The sequence below is a fragment of the Fundulus heteroclitus genome, chromosome 10 (assembly GCF_011125445.2).
Source record: "Fundulus heteroclitus isolate FHET01 chromosome 10, MU-UCD_Fhet_4.1, whole genome shotgun sequence".
NCBI classification, from domain to species: Eukaryota; Metazoa; Chordata; class Actinopteri; order Cyprinodontiformes; family Fundulidae; genus Fundulus; species Fundulus heteroclitus.
The window spans coordinates 13595547-13613115 of NC_046370.1; the positions used below are offsets into that span (position 1 = coordinate 13595547).

Here is a 17569-nt window from a genome sequence, read left to right on the forward strand (position 1 = left end):
TAAACCATCAGGTGATCTCGTAACAGAACCAGCAGTGCTAAGCAATGAGGGTTAAACAGTAATTAGACTGAGATTTATTGACACTGGTTGGTGATCTTAAAAGAAGCATTTATGGAATAAATACCACTACCTTGTATATCTGAGATGATCGAAAACAACCAGCAGGAAAGATAAGAGACAAGCTTGAGTTAGTTGTGTTAATTTAACGTTTTAACTAACAATTGGTGGTTGATGTTCTTACGGTTTTTTTCAGAGGCCTAACAGAGGCAGGTTGGCTTTAATCCTATGTAACATCTCAGCCCTTTGACAAAACATAGGGGCAAGTCAAAAAGGTGTTTAAATGCTTTTAAGTGTTTTGTTAAAGAGGCTTTAGCTTGAACTTTTTAGCAACAACACTCCGGGCTTTTGGCGTCAGGCTTATTTATAGTAAATATGGGACTCAGGGTTTGGTTTCTCAAAGAACCAGGTGAGCTTGATTTTCAAAAGCACCGAATGCCCACCGTCTGGTGGGTATGGTGTATGTGTTACTAGGCCTACTACTGACCTTGCTAGATTACACATCGTGAAAAGTTAATTTACTGAAATCCAAAATGCCAGAACTTTTCAAATGATCTAGTTGGTTAGAGCCTGGATCTACTGGAGGTTTCTTCTTGTTAAGGGGAGCTTTGTTTTCCAGCGTCACTATACGCATACTCGGTATGAGGGATTGCTGCAAAGACACAAACCAGGTGACTGTCCACTGTGGCTGTATGACCATCCAGGAGTCATGACTCATTGCAATCTGCTGGGTTTCCTTAGATTGGAAAACTTTTTCAACCAATTTGAATGATGAACTGAACTTCACTGCATTGTTTGATAACTAGGATCAATGGGGATGCAAGTATTCAACTTGGAATTTGTGTGTAAGATTTGATTGTATTCACTTAGTTTGTTTTTGCAAATTCCCTTTGAGATAAAATGTGTTGTGAATTGGTGCTATGTAACTCAACTCAACTGAATTGAATTAAGAGGGAAAGGGGGTTGGTATTAACAGCAGGGGTGCCCATAATTGTGCAACCAGGGATGCTGTTCATGTTTTCCACGGAAAATAAATACACTCAAATCAAAGGCTGAACTTTTCTGCATTCTTAAATATGAGATTATCCGGCTGGAATTGAAAAGGAATTTATTCCAAGGTTGTTGGGTTTTTTTTCACACATCTTTGCTAAGGGTACCATTAATTTTGTCTCCTGGTGTATGCTACATCTCTAAAGTAGATGCTAAAATCTTACTCAAACGGAAACATGTCTCTTCAGCCCTTATTAACAATCTCTTGTTTGTTCTCATCTTGCTCTCTGTGCAGATAACGTTTACAGGAAATGTCTTGAAAATGGGACGTGGGCGCTGAAGGGGAACTACTCCATGTGTAAGGAAATACTTCATAAGGAGGTAAGACTTGACAGTGTACTGTTTGTATGCATGTGTCCTGATTAATGTGGCCTTTCGGAGTTAATCTTCAAAGCAAGGACCATGCAATTTAATCAGAAAAAAAAACTAACAACAACAAAGGCCAGGTTTGGAGTGGAAGGAGCGGTTTGGCTTCAGGCGTTATAGTAAACATGGACTCAGGGTTGGGTTTCTCAAAGATTGCATCCTTAGAGATGCTCGAGGGGCGAAAAAAAAAATCTAAAAATAAAAGCATCGGCTGTGTATCACCCATGAACATCACCGGAAGGGATCTGCTTCAAAGCACAATGAGTGTGTTTGAATGTGCATCACAGGATGATTTTTATTGTAATCTTGCCTTAGGTTGTAGATGCATGCTTGTTTCACATGTTAACGGGAAATTAAAGCACTTTTTTAATCAATCTTTTCTCCCCTATAAAAGAAATAAAATTTCTGTATGTCTAAATTTTATAAAATTAACAACAGGAGCGATAATTTTTCTTCTAAAACCTTCCCCTGGAGAGGTGCCTGAATTCTGCTGTACTGATCCTGTTCTGCTCCGCATTATTTCCCCCCCTGCACATGTTGCTCTTATCTGTTTGCATTTTTTTTCTTTGTCTCAGCCTCCACCTGGATGGTGCATTGTCATTATGTGATGAGCTCTTATTTTAATTAGGACTGAGCTGCAGGCTGAACACTCTGACCCAAATCAGACTGACAATTAGACGTCTGATGGATATGTCCTGTATGTAAAAGCAAGAATTACATGATGGAAACATGTGACTCGGCGTGTTTGCCCTGCTCCGCCTGGCCATCTGTTGAACCCAGATTTTGCACCGGGAAGCTCTGCAAATAGTGTAAGTTTACTGATTATCATTTCTGGACAACGCAATCTAATATGCTGTCCTGCACCAAGTGACGGTGGCGGATGTTTCACCGAGAATCACTGTCTCTAAATCTCTGACGTTAGCCGTATCCAGTAAATGATTTAAAAACCGTAACGAGCTCCATTAGAACCAGACAGGAACTCTGATCCGTTATGTTCTTCCCAACAAATTAAGACGATGGTTGAGAGAAGAGGTAACGCATCTAAACTGTCTCCCAGCTTCGCGGCGCAACGTGGAGAGAAGCCATTTGGTTGCAATATTTGTAGCAAGATTCAGACTCGGGACGAACGTTGAATTATGATGATGATAACATGATGATTCACACTGGACTAAGACAGCATAGGTGTGATCTGTGCGGTAAAGGATTTAAAGAGAAGCTTTTCTCTTCTGACACACATGAGAGTCCACACCGGAGAGACTCCGTTTTCCTGTGAAGACTGTGGGAGAAGCTTCCATGCAAAGAGAAATTTTGACATCCACATGAAGCTCCATTCAGGAGAAAAAGCGTTTGTGGCACAGGATTTAGGGCAAAGGAAAGTCTTAGTTAAGCACACGTGGATCCACACTGCAGAGAGACCTTTCGCTTGTATGTAACCAGCTCCAACTTTAAGCGTATATCTTTTCAAATCGCTGTGTTTCTCAGGAACTACTGTGTTTGGCACACTTGGCACAGGTTGATATGAGACAATGCAGTCTGATGCAGCACAATACTACCGTGTTTAGTTTTTGGTCCTAAGCACTATGGGCTAACATCTATACCTTGCTCTCATCTGTCCAGCGGGCAGTGTTTCAGAAGACTTGTTTCCTTCAGGTGAAACTTTGCATGCCTAAAGCCCAGCACACATGGTTTGATTTTTTTTTTTTTTAATCCTGCAGGACTCAAGCCATGTAGCAGTGTGTGAGCTCTGTGTGATATAAACGTCTGCCACACCTCCCGGTGGACACTGTCAAACTAAACGGGTTGTTGCTGCAGCGGCATGGCATCAGAAAGGGATAGAGATGCTTTTTTTTGGGGTATTTCTCATAGCAGTGAGTGCATCTGTCAAATGGCAAAAAAAAAAAAAAAAACAACAACAACCTAAACCACCTCCAGACCAGAGGTTTTCTTTGCCAACAAAAGATGTTGGCAGAGAGAGAGTAGAAAATCACTCCGTTTTTGCCTGGCTTAAATTATAATGCCGTGGAGTTTTTCAAGAAAAGATGCTTTCTTTCTCTTTTTCCTTTCCATACAATGAAGAGTTGTTCAGTCCTTTTTTCTGTCATTATCATCAACATTTTAATATGCTGCCCGAGGCCTGCAAACGCAGAGACCTCTGGAGGCTTTTTGCAATTTCTGTGAGCATTACAGAGTCTGACCTTGGGGTGAAGATGCTGGGGCGTTCACTCCCCAAAAGACTGGCAGCTGTCTTATGTGTTTTTTGTTTTTAAACAAAATCTGTCTCCAGAATGATGGACTTTAAACTGTTTGGAAATGACCTTATACCCCTTCCCAGAATAATGGAGAATAACAGCTGTTTCTCTAAGATCATTGCTGTTTTCTTTCCCTCCTGGGTTTGCGCCAACGCACACCTCTTATGTTTCAGAGCAGCAAATTGACAAAACTCCTCGTTTTAAAGAATCTCACGCTGGTGCCATTTAGCAGCACCTGGCTGTTATTTTCACTTAAAGTCCCGTGGAAGCACCAAGGGTCTGCTTTGTGTGTTTTTAAATTATTATTTACTTTTTATTTTACATTCATTTACATCAACAAATGATGGTGTGGATTCTGTCGAGTGCTCTTCTAGGTCCAGAGGTCCAGAGGTTGAAAGTTTACCTAAATATATGCTCAAGTAAAAAGTACAGTTACTTTGATACATTTTTACCTAAATACAACTAAAGTTACCAGTGTAAAATGGTACTCAAGTAAAAGGACGTCATTAAAATTCTTCCTTAAGTAAAAGTTATAGTAACTTTTTTATGAGCAGATGACAGTCCCTTTAATGTATTTCACAAAGGAAAAGAAGACGGTCCGGTGGCACCGATGTATGGCAGCCTCACCTCTGTCAGTCTTCCCCAGGGCAGCTGTGGCTCCTAACATGGCTCACCGCCGTCAGGGTGTGAATGGATGAATGAATGTAGTGTAAAGCGCTTTGAGGTCGTCGGAATAATTAAAGTGATGTACAAGTGCAAGCCATTTTAAAATACCTAAATTATACTCAAGTACATGTGAAAGTTCAGCTTTTGTAAAATACTTACTACAAAATACACAACAATTGCACTTAATTACAGTAACGTGAGTAAATGTAACTAGTTAATTTCCACCCTGTTTAGGTCAGATTTGAAGACCTTCAGAACCCGGGCGCCGCACAATGGCAGCCTACTGCTCCCCAAGAGCATGGGTTAAATGCAGAAAGCAAATTTCATTGGAATTTATGTTGCAATGACAATGTAGATGATTATTATTATTAGTAGTAGTAGTAAAAACCATATCAGTTTTATTTCTTGAGGATTGAGGCCTTACAATAAAAGAAATAAGAGCTTGTGCTTTTATTAAGATGGTGCTCTTCACTAATTCTGTATTTAATAAAATAGCAAGACATATCTTTATGCAGTAATATTTAAGATTTTCTCCATAATTATGGTGATCCAATTTCACAGAAAGTGTGTGTATGGTGTTAATCTAGTATGTAGGATTTTTAGTAAGAATTGTTCAAATCACTCATCTGCAGAAACTATTAAGAAATGAAAAACATTCTTCGGCTGCACACAAGCTAATGCAAAACACGTTGCAAATTGGAACCAGAGTCCCTAAAGACAGGACAGGGGATTAGAAACTCAACAGATCCTTGTTATGATGATTGGATCCGAGCAGAAGAAAGAGTCATTCCTCTTTCTGATTTTTCAGAAACCGCACAAATCAAGATGCTGATCAGAAGATGTATTAAACGGAAAGTCCAGTCCAGCTTGGAGCACACCCAGAAAACGTGTTAAATATTATCTATACCCTATCTTGGGAACCCTGTGGCATTCCAAGGCGGGAGCTAGGAGATTTGCCCCGGGAGAAAAAAAGTCCTCACATTTCATTCTAGCAACAGTTCTGAGGAGAAAAGCAAGCAAACGCCTGCTTTGCAGACAGGAAGAAGGTGGATGTGAAATAAAATGACTTTATTGAATCAGGTAAAAACAAAAGGCGCAGTCATGGGGGTAAATCCAAGGAACAAAATAAAGCTGCATTGAGGGATACAACAAACCATTACACAAAGGAAAACCGAGAAGATTTGAGCATCTGACCAAATATGCTGAGAGAATTAAAGGCTAACAAAGAACAGGTGGGCTGATTAGAGACTGGGACCATCTGTGGGGAGAAAAAGTAAGAAAACAAACATAATAGGGCAAAGAAAAAGAAGTAAGGGAACAGAATCTAATCAAACACATAAAATGATACAAAAGTCCAGAGACAGTGAGAACAATTTTCTCTGCTGCCAGCATTACAATATTAGCAAAATACCCGGGCTGAACTTAAGGTTGGTTCGGTCTCATCTCCACTTAACAATTCACCATTCACCGTCTTCAATTCACACTGGTGGTTTTTTTACCCTCCAGGAAAGCTGACTTTAATAAGCACAGTGCTGCTCTTATTACAATCACAGGAGAAAATCAGACTTTCGCTGCGGTTCAGAGGTCGGATGAGAAGGAGATTGTTCTCCAGTCCTCATCTGATTTAAAATATTCCTTTGGGAAAGTTGCAGTGGGCACAGCCATCCAACGAATATTGATCAAATGTTGATTTAATGGCACTTTCCCCAACACATGAATTGTGAGCGCTTTAACCTCCCAGCTACCTCGGTGGCCATGAATCAATGATGAATTAACAGCTTCTGGTTGCCGGAGCAGTGCCGTGGAGGTGCACAGTCTGTTACTCTAATTCAAAGCGAAAACCTCGCAGTGGTTTATGTTTTTTTCTGCAGATTCAAAAGCTCTTAAACTAACAATGCGCACAGAAATCTAAGATCGCCGTTCTTGATGGGTGTTCTGTTTGTCCTTTTCATTTGTAGCAGGAAACAATCATAGATACTGCAGCCCTCCACTGAACTTTGTGGCTTTGGGGAGAAAAATGGAAAATCCTCTGATAGCTTAAGTTCATGGAAGCATGGACTTCACTGTTCCTAAATATTGTTCCTAATCAGCCCCATTCTAACATAATTCTATACTAGAAGACAGTTCAGCTTTCTAGGATGGAGCACCTTTTTAAAAAAAATCTCCGTTCCATCATTCCAGTAGATTGAGATCCAGACAATTTTTTTTTTTTTTACCACTTCAGTGAACTCATCTTCATTTCCTACAGATAAAAGTTTGGAGACTCTTTGCCCTGTGGTCAGAAGTCTTATCATCTTTGAAAATAACTTCCTTATCAGCAGACTTGCGTACTTTTTATCAAAGCGGCGCAGTCACCAACAACAGGGGAGCTGTGGTGCTTTGTGGAGAAATCTTTATTGGCACGCACAACAGTCGGGTATGTACAGATCTTCAGAAAGGATTTCAACTTGCTCTCTTTAGAAACTTGTTTGAATCCTTCAATTTTCTTGGCTGCTTGGAAACCCAAAGGATTTTATTTTTTTATTTTTTTTTGCTAGCAGAGAGGTCTGTAGACTGACTAGGTAACTCTATAACCTAAATGTAATTCTTCTTTGGTCACATCTTTTTTTTTTTAGCAAAGTTTCTCAAGTCATTTTTATACGGGGAGACTGGTTCATGAACTATTTATATTTTTTCATGTCAGGTTTCGTGTAATAAACCCATTTATTGGACCCTCATTTACAACGAAGGCACCCTGTTCCAGCAAACAGCTGCTATGAGATCATTAAAAATCTCCTTCCGAGTAGCTGATCCCTACCTGTCTCATCCCATGAGCCAAGACCTTGCATTAAGCTCCACGCCGAGGGCACTGACATTTAATTGCTCCAACAACTGCCAACCTCTTACTAAACATCTTGCTGATGTTCTTGAAACCCCTTGCCTATCTCCTGTCTTTTCCCCAACACCTAGCTTAAGCCAACAAGACGCTCAGTGATTTCCTCGCTTTTCCATCTCTTAATTGTGAGGGGTTTACTGCACTAAAGTTAGCTATTAAAAGGTTGCTCTTTCTCAATAAAACTCTATCACTACCTAAACTAATAGTGGTTTAGTCCTAAAAAGCAATTTCAAGCTAATGCTATACATGTGGTGGATAGGAAGAAAGTTAAAAGTGATATATTATCAAACATATTCTCGTTAATTTGGCTCAGAGACAGACAAAAATAAATTTCATGCAATCTGCAAACATCAGATAACCTTTTTATAAATAACACAGGTGCATAAAAAGTAAAGACCCACTGTAAAAGAAACAATTTATATACCCTACACACAAACAGAAACAGCAGTTGCCCCAGTGATCTGGCTTTGCACTGCATGCTCCAGTTATCCTCTTCTTTATGGCAAAAGTGCTCAATCCTTCTTTTCTCCGAGTTACCAGTAAGCAGCCACACATCCGTTCTGCATATTTCCATAAAAAGTTTTCTTTTGTTTTGTTTTTATTAACAAAACAGCCCATTTCCCAGGTGCTACTGTGGTAGTTCAGGGACTGCTAATCAAGTGCTCACATCATCCCCAAAACATTCTTCTTTCTTCCTTCTTTTAACACAAGTGTGGCTACAACTGCCTTTTTAAACAATGTATCTGCTATGGCAAACAATAGGAAAACCAATTATGATCTGGTTCTGTTTTCTACATACAATATTTGTAGGTTTTATGTAGTGCTGCCCAATATATCGAATCGAAGTTGTCATTGCAAAATCATTGCATGCATGTCAGACATCACTAATTAGTGCTCGGCAGCAATATTTGGTAGGATGTTTGCTATGCAATTGAAACAAGTTCTACATAATCATCATAAATCAAGAATCTTTATTGTCACTATGGTTATTATCCATAATGAGATGTTGGTGTTGGTTCCAGGATCATCAGGTCCTGGAACCTTCCTGGTTTTCTGAAGCTAAAAGAGCCTACTCAGTAATCGAGAATCTGTTTTTGTCATTAAGTCACCATGATAACATGTTCAGAATAAAAACACAAGTCAAGACAAAATTCTCAGGTTGAATACACCGACCACACTTTCTGAGAAGGTTAAAAGTGTGCAAATAGTCCTAATAGCATCTGATAAGATTCAAAAGTTCAAATCAAGAAAGATAGATAGCAGTTACTTTACAGGACAATGTAAATTACTGCGCAATTGCCTGGATGTGCTAGACAAACTCTCTTGAGAGGTTAAAAAGTGTGCGTCTAGTCATTAGCAAATTTAAATCTTCAAGTTAAAGAGCTGTGTGATTAGCATGGATGTCCAGACTACAGCAGGGACCTTAGCTGAGAAACTGCCTTCATAACTTCTCGCTGTCTCTTTTCTCAGCTGCTCTGATCTCATTGTTGAAATTTTGTCCTGGCCTACTTAGGATTCGAGCCCCACTGCTGTAAGCCTCTTCTTTGGTTGGATACAGTTTCCTCGGACATAAAGGAAACCATGGTTTATTGTTTTACTATGCACAAAAGGTCTTGAGCTGCGCACACATGTCCTCACAAAGCTGATATATGATGTCGCAGTGTCGGTAAATGTATTCAGGTCATTGGATGAAGATAGACGCAAACACACTCCAATCTCGGCAGTGGAAGCAGAACTGTAACAGTGGACTCTTCAGTCCACTTCCTAACAGTCCTAACCAAAGGCTGGGGGGTTTTTAGTTTATTTTCCCTGTAAGTTGGATTGAGATGAAGCAGACATTGATCAAAGAGTCCCAGAGCTGCATGGGGAACTGCTCGGTAAGTTGTGCAGTGATTCAGAGGGTTCTTATCCCTGGTGGGATACTTAAAGGAGCATTAAGCAAGAAATTCACCGCAGAATTAACCAAAATCCTTCTCTCTCGTCACCCCGGATGGAAGTAACATTCCCTATAAACAATCAGTCCTCTCCATCAACAATGTCTTAGTCAAGTTTTCTCCTTTCAAACCTAGAGGTACGGCCTCTAGGTTTGAAAGCGGACATTTGCCATTTGACAGGAACAGAGCGAAAAACTGGAGAAAAACTCCTCAGAAAAAGGACTGCCCCATGCTTAGGAGTTGCTCTCTGATAAAAGTAAATGTAGTGTAGCAGCAAGTTACAGCAGAAACATACATAAATACAAAGTACAAGCACACATAGTTCTGAGGAAGCCGTCCATGGCTAGCCTGGGTGCCATTCCGAACTTAGTCCCGCTCACAACGTTTGAGGTCGGGAAGTTCGGTCTGGCTTTGCTCAATAGTAGCGCGCGTATGCTCGCCCAATATCTGGCGGGCCAATCAAATTGTCAGGGCGGGCTTTATACACCGATGGACAGATGATCAACAGTAATGTAATCAACCACGTCACCAAAGCGCGCTTGGGTTGAATTTGTTTACAACAACGATGGCTGCCGCTGGAGAGTTGAGGTGTGTAGATTCTGCTATTAGGTCTGTTCTAGAAGATATCGACAGCAAATTAATTTTAAAATTAATGCGATGCGATTTATTTGACGTTTTGTAGAGTTGTAATCCTAAACGGAGAACTTGTTCGTATGTGCATTCGCCTTTATTGTTTTTCTGAAAAATGAGGTTCGTATGTTGAATGACTCCTTGCATCCTTACATTCTTTTTGCAACACCGGCAAAAATCTTTTACGCTCATCTTCTTATTCTAGGCTACTTCTTTTCCAGCGTGCAGTTGAGTTCTGTTGACAACAACTATGCGTCGCTTAACATACGTCACACACTCCGTTGCTCTTATTGGTTGTAGGTCTATCCAATTGAGTGCAGAGGAATTTTTTTTCTGGTTCGTTCGAAACACGCCCCATAATCACAGCTCTATGGAGCAGTATCAGACTCAAATTCTGACTAGAATTGAGTCGTAAGTACACGTCGAGATATTGCGCAACCCTAGCTTTATGGATCCAAATTACAATGTTTGCCCTTTACGGTCTGCAAGAACTGCTTGCACAATTAGATATGCAGTGTGGTTTAGAAAACTTGAATATTAAGCTTAATTTTCATGATTCATCAAGACTTGGGACTTCATGTTTTCTTTCATGGGTCGGGTGTCTTAATGGAATACTGTTTTTGCCCGTTTCCATCTGCTGGTTTGTTGGCAGTAAGGAGCACATAAAATATCACCTCGTTCCTTTGATATTTTTATCCTCACACTGCAGGCATGTCCTTTGGTTGCAGTTATCAAAGATCTGTGGGGATGTGGAAACGCTGTTCGACTGAAACCCGTCAGTTAGTGCTTTTTAAGAAAGTCAGACTCTGATGTTCAATCGATCCAGACAGAAGATGGATATAGAGTGTCTGACCTTTCAAAATTGTTTGTTTTTTCTTGCTTTTGTAGCCATGAAATAAATCACCAACTGGCAGCTGCAGAGTGACTGACACCGGGGGAAAGGAAGGGCGAAGTAGCTTCTCTGTGAAGGTGTTTGATTCGACATTTTCAAATGGCTGAATGTCAGGGGCATCTTAGATCGAAGGAAACAGAACCAAAACCATTCAGAGAACGACACGTCGGTGTTGACTTTGATCCTTCTTTTTTTATTAGAGGAAGGAGACGATGCTTCTGTGTGTGGTGTAAAATCTCCACTGCACTTGGAACCTTTAGTGTTGTCAATCTTCCCACATGCACAACCAAAGCCAGCAATGCAACAATAAGCTCTTTGCTACAGAAACATGTTCTAAAGGAGGCACACATTCAGAGATCCTTCTGGGCAGACAAAGTGAGTGGATCAAACGCTTATTAGGAAGTTTGTTTGAGGAGAAGATAAAACCATCATTCCCTTTTTGGGTGCTGCTCGGGGTTATTTTCTCAGTGTCTTTGTTGTAGACAGAAAGTGTGTCAGGTTTAGTTTTGGCTCTTGTGGCCCACATATTTTGTGAGTCCTGAGGCTGGTGGTGAGAGGGTCTTATATTATCCTATTGTCGTCCCACTCCTCCTCTTCTCTAAGACACATCCCTGCTCTCTGCTGCACGGTTTAAAGCCCCCTGTTTTCTTGAGTTATGTCCTGAAGGGTTAGCCAGCCCAGCATGAGGCGGTGTCTCCCCCGTAGAGATTTCCACTACTTTTGTTTTGTTTTTTTGTCCCACTTAAATGTTTCAGACCATCAAACTAATATCAGTCAAAGATAACCTAAATAAACACAAAACGAGTTTTTGTATATTTTTTAACATTGTATATCTTTTTATTAAAAGATAAAACCTAACCTACAAAACCTCACCCTATCAGAAAAGTACCTGTGCCCAAACCAGATAATTGCCTGTGCAACTTTTGGAGCATTGTTTTCATTCAGCCAAGAAAGGGCCTGAGGGTTTTTGAGCATGACGGGCCTGTTTAAGGTCGTGCCTCAGCATCTGAATTGGATTTAAGTCCAGACTTTGCCCAGGCCACTGCAAAAACTTATTTTTGCACATAGATCCATTTAAACGTGTACTTGCTGGTGTAATTTGGGTCATTGCACTGCTGTGTAACCCCAGTGGGCCTGAGCTAAGGTCCTTTAACCGATGACCAGAAACTCTCCTACAGGATTTTCGGCTGAAAAGCATCATCAGTTTGCAAGCTGGCTGTGCAAAGCCTGGTAGACAAACAGCATTTTTTATTATTGTTGTTTGTATTGAACCCATGAGTCAATTCTTTGTAGGACCAACTATTGCTGCAGTTAAAACAATAGTTGGGGGGGTTCAAGCATAACCAGATTAGATGTAGAGCATCTGTGAAATTCGATTTTTAAGTCTTACTATAAGTTTTCTATTAAATGTTGGTCTTAGCTTTGATTGGACATTTCTGACACATGAATGTGCTTTAATCCAAACCATGTAGCTCGGGTTGTTTTTTTTTACAATCAGAATCAGTTGCTGCCATTCTCAGGTGCATGTAAGGAGAGTATATAAGAAGAAAAATATAATGGAAAAATTGTAAAAGCTATAAAAAAAACATATATGATGCACAAAGAGAAAAAGATAAAAAAAAACTCTCTTATCTTTACACAAGATTCAGGGTTCTGACAGGCCATGCATAAAAACTGTTCTTCAGTCAATTGGTCCAACGTTTGTGTAAGATAAACTGCTTCCCTGAGGGCAGCAGGGTGAATAGTCGGCGTGGGGGGTGAAATGTGTCGGCAGCTATTTTCCATGCTCTTCCCACACGGTGATGTCTTCCAGTGGGGCCAGAGGGCTGCTGTTGATCTTTTCTGTAGTCCTTGTTACCCTCTGCAGAGCATTCCTGTCTGCAGCAGAGCAGGCAGCGAATCCCTCAGTAACACAGCTTATCGCCATCGATGTTGTCCCACTGGGAGATGAACCTCCACTCCAGTATCAAGTCATTTGTAAGCTAAAACATTTTTTTTTTTTTTATTGCCTCGTGTTTGCAGTAGCTAGGTTCAGGCTTCCATCAACTCTGACCACCTCCTCTTTCCCCGCCGGACAAGAACATCGCCATAACATGATGCTGCCACCGCCAGTTTTCCTCCACAAGTAGTGTTTTTGATGTGGGCCAAAACAGTCAGTTTTAGTCTCATCTAATCAGAGCACATGCCTCCACATGTTTGCTTTGTTCCGAACATGGCTTGGCTTGAACTGCGAACGAGGCTTTTTATTGTCCTCTTATTGACAGTGGCTTTCAAATTCCCACTCTATAAAAATACAATTTTGACGAGTGCACAGCTAAAGGCTGTCCTGTCAACAGAATATCCCACCTGAGCCACATGTCCATGCAGCTCCTCCAGAGTTACCAAGGGATTCCTGGCAACTTCTCTAATTATTTGTTAAACATGTAAAAGAAAAAAATTATACTCTACTTTGTGTTCTTCTGTCATATTAAATTTTGATAATACCCGTTATAATTTACACAACCCAAATATTTAAAGAGTAATGAACAGTTTTGGGAGGCAAACCACCACATCTATTTAAACCATTCAGCACACTGAATGATGACGTTGCCAGGTCAAGATAAAACTTGACCCACTTTTAACTGGGTATAACAATAATAATTTTATCCACCAAAGTACTTATAGTATCACTGCTAATATAATACCATATTTTTTTCCTCTGCACCAATGGCCTCACCAGCATCTCGAAGAACAAAAAGTTTGTTCAACAGCAGCTCCAAGTCTCTCCTGGTTAGGAAATAAGGCGCTGCTTGCTTGAGGAGCTGGGGATGGCGTCACACAGTCTACACAGTGCAATTTAATTATTATTACCCTGTTTATTAGTGTGGTATCTCCTCCACTTAATTAAAAAAGGGTTATTACTAATAAAAAACCACAAGAAGCAGTAACATTATCATGAGACAATCTTTCTGGGGGGTTTTGTACGTTAGGAAACACCGCACAAAGCTGGGTGACCAAAACATTTGTAGAGTTTGTAATTGCTTTTAGAAACATCTTTAATTTCAGCACCTGGTGTTTAGATGCTGCAGAAAAAGAGATCCGCGGTGAATCCTATTTGGAGCATTATCCATAAAGTTTGTTGAAGCGTTCTGAAAATGCCCGTTCGAATTGCACATTTGTAATATGATGATATCAAAACATTTGTTTTCCGGCATAATGAGGCAAACAGTGAGAAGCTGCGCCGCCCTGCCATCCTCTAATGAAAGCCAGAACTCATCAGAGAGCGGCTCAAGAGTGTGCAAGAATGGATGTTTAAAATGGATGAAATGATGTTTCATATAGTATAGGATTTCTGTCTTGGGAAAATTACACCAGGTTTTTTTTTTTTTTGCTGGTTTTCCATTGAACCGAGCTGAAATATAACAAGCACTGGAAATGCTGCAGCCATGGGTCAAACCAGAGGGATTATCCAATTTTTGAAAGCAAAAAAAAAAACGATTATCACTCTGAACTGCACATGTGACGTGAGTTTTAGATTAAAATAGATTTGAAATGCTTTCAGACCTATCATTTGTTGGTTGTTGTGCTCAAAAAGGATTTTTCTGCATTTATCAGGAAACTAACAGTCTTCACAATGACTGATCTTTTCCTGACCCCGACAGTATTATAATCCGATGATACATTTAAGAAGAGCTTTATTTCCACATCTCCCCCCCCACACTCATTACTAAAGCATCCAGCAGATATCGGGATGATTTGAAGTCGGAAAGAAAAGAGCTGTTGACATCTTGTTCTGTGTCCACAGCGGACTTATTAAGTTGCAGATTTGAGCCGGGGAACCAAAACACAGTGAAACAGATGACTTGTTTGAGAGTGGATGGGGTGAGGATTAAACATGCCCCCATTTAATCTCAGGATAGACACCAGCAGGTTACGTAAATTCTTTCACAGCACAGATTACTGCTGGTGTTGTTGTGCCAAATCCGATCACAATGAATATCTAAGTCACAGACAGTATTCTTAGGCTCCAATTTACAGGAAGACGTGAATTTATTCTCTTTAAACTCCTATACGTTGGTCTTGCAGAGAATCTGCGGATGAGGCAGTCTTCTGATTGTATCTCCAAATCTAAAAATTTTATCTGAATCTATTTATTTTTTTTATTGTTTTTTGCTGGTTTTTTTAATCTTTTGGTGGTTGGGTGGATTATGTATGGATTGTGATTGGGCCTATCCTCTAACTCTACTCAAATCTGTGTCTAAAGTTAGTGTTTGCATTCTCTGTAGAAGAGTTTCCTTCTTTCACAACTAAAAAATGCAAATAGAAAAGAGAAAAACAATTCAGCTACATAAAAAAGCAGGTATAACAGGGTACAGCAGATATATAAAAAAAAATAACCATAATTTATACATTAACAGAAACCTCAAGAATTAGCAAACAAAAATTACAAATCAGCCTAATAGAAATCTTACAAGCAGAAAACCCAACTCCTCTGATTTAAATGGCAAATTTTTTAAACCACGATGAAAAAGAAAATGTGACGTACTAGAAAAGTTTGTGAAAGACAAGAAGAAGAAAAAAAAAGACATTTTTGAAATTAGGTTAGTCTCCCGGCTTGAGTTTCAACTTTCTTCAATATTTTACATTTTTCAGTGAAATACAAATGTGCATCCTTTAAGACAAACGTGAAATTCAACATTTTAAAGAACATAGGGGAACTGAAAATGTAAGAATTTTAGTTTCTTTTCATTTGTTTTACATTCTTTTTCTGCTCTAAAACCTTGTTTTTCTGCTTTTGTGTTTTCAAAATCTTGTATTTTTCCATTTCACACTATGATCTAAAATGCTAAATTTTCTGCTTGATGCAAAATACTGCATTTTGTGAAAACACTTTTAAATTTAAAGGTTTAGGTAACAAGAAAACAACAAACTACAACAGTCAACACAGTCATAAAAGAAAACACTGCATTTTTTAGCACAACTTGCTTTTAAATGTTGTTTTCATCTGCTTTTTATGACTAAGTGTTTTCTAAGTGAAATTTGGATGTGCTTATTTTTGAGCTTGTTTAGTCCAAGGCTAAGTTGTGTTTTTTTTTTATCAGAATGCCCCTTTATAAAGTAATTGCAAAAGAGCTATTGTCATGTTGAGCTTTGTGAAGAACCGAAATGCAGAAGCGGAATGTAGTAAACTGTCTTTGATTTAAAAAAAATAAATCAGGAGAACTTAAAGAGGGGAAATCACATGAAGAGCAGGTCATGGAACACAAGCCATGTAACAGGAAATCCCAAAAGGAATGATGAAAAGCCAGGAGCTTAAATACTAAGGCAGGGATGGAAAAGGACAAAGGGACCAGATAAACTAGTCAGAGTAGATGTGCAACAGCTGTGGCAGAATGACCGCAGCAAAGCTGGGGGAGGGAGACTAATTGGCAGGAACTAAAACACAAAAACTACTAACAAAGGGGAAAAGACTAACGCCGTTAAGAATCCTAAGCGCAGAAGAACAAACTAATACGGAAACACCTTTCTAACAATAAATAACAGCAATAAATAAACTGAAGCTGGCCAAAAGAAATAAGCAACAAGGAAATGTTAAAAAAACAAAAGCAAACGAACATCAAATCCCAAACATCACATGCTAGATGTTAGCTATACCCAAACAACCACAATAAGTGATTGCAAAGCTGCTGAAACTGATTCCTAAATCTGAAAAGCACCACGTGGATCCAACTACCCAATAATATCTACAATACTGAGGAATAATTTGTTCAAGGAGAGACAGCGAACAACAGCAAAACTCTGAAAGACATAAATAGAAACAAATAAGGCTGGATAGGTATTAACATTTGAAAATTCATCGAATAATAATATCCAAAATTTGGAGTATATATTTAAATATAATACAAGTCCTGACACTCTTGCTTTGGCCTCATTTTTCAAAACCACCGCAGGAGGCAGAACTCAAACACTGAGAAATGAGAGGATTCTTTGTCTTTCCCCATCTGGAAAATGCAAATGCTGTCAATCATAAAAACGCAAAAGACTCATCCTATGTCTCTGTTTGTTCTGCAGAAAAAAGGCATGATGCACTACAGAATCGCTATCATCATAAACTTTGTGGGTCATTGCATCTCCACGGTGGCTCTGCTCATCGCCTTCTTCCTCTTCTTGTGCTTGAGGTAAGTGTTGGTGCTGATAATCCCGAAGACATCCTTGATGTGACAGAAAGCGTCAGGATTCTCCACATCCTGGGAGGTTCAAAGACTCTCTCGTTCTTATTCAAAACCCATTTGGCCATGGGATGAAACCTTCGCTATCTCAATCCAGCAGATGTAAAAGGGTTTAGACACCCGCAAAAACTAGGGCACACTTCCGCACAAATGGGAATAATAAACCCATCCCGAAAAGGGGTGAAAATCAAAACAGTCCTGTGGATGCCTGCTGGGACGAGGTGGCAAGGGTTTCTTCAAACCGAAATAAGACGTGTGTTAACGAGAGAAAGGTCTTAGCACCCTCAATAGCCGGGGCCGTTATCGATCCCAGAAAGAGCACCGGGGAGTGAGAAAAGCGTGAAAGGGCACAAAGAGGCATAATAAGTAGAAGCTCTGCAGGACTGCATTGATGCTCGCCGTGTGTTTGTTAGCCAGGGATGGAGGACAAGTGTCGGCCAGCTAAAAATGGCATTAAGCTGGAGAAGTAGTTGGCATTTATTATTCATGTTCTTGACTTTGTAATGAAACCAAGAACAATTCAAGGGAAGGCTGTCACTTGGCGGTGCGACAGCGAGAGAGCTTATAACACCAAGGTGCAGTGCTGTGGAACGAGGAGGAGAGAAAAAGGAGCAGAAAGAAGAGCGGAGGGGGGGGCACAT

The 17569-nt window shown here is 39.9% G+C and overlaps 1 protein-coding gene across 1 annotated transcript in view; it reads left to right on the forward strand.

Annotated features, from left to right (window-relative positions):
* The window catches only part of LOC105926480 (corticotropin-releasing factor receptor 1), a gene marked incomplete in the record, with an annotated part of 170726 nt that overhangs the window by 95218 nt on the left and 57939 nt on the right, over positions 1-17569 (forward strand). Inside the window, 1 exon segment of the mRNA XM_036142068.1 lies at positions 16771-16877. Within this exon segment, the coding sequence (XP_035997961.1) occupies positions 16771-16877 (107 nt within the window).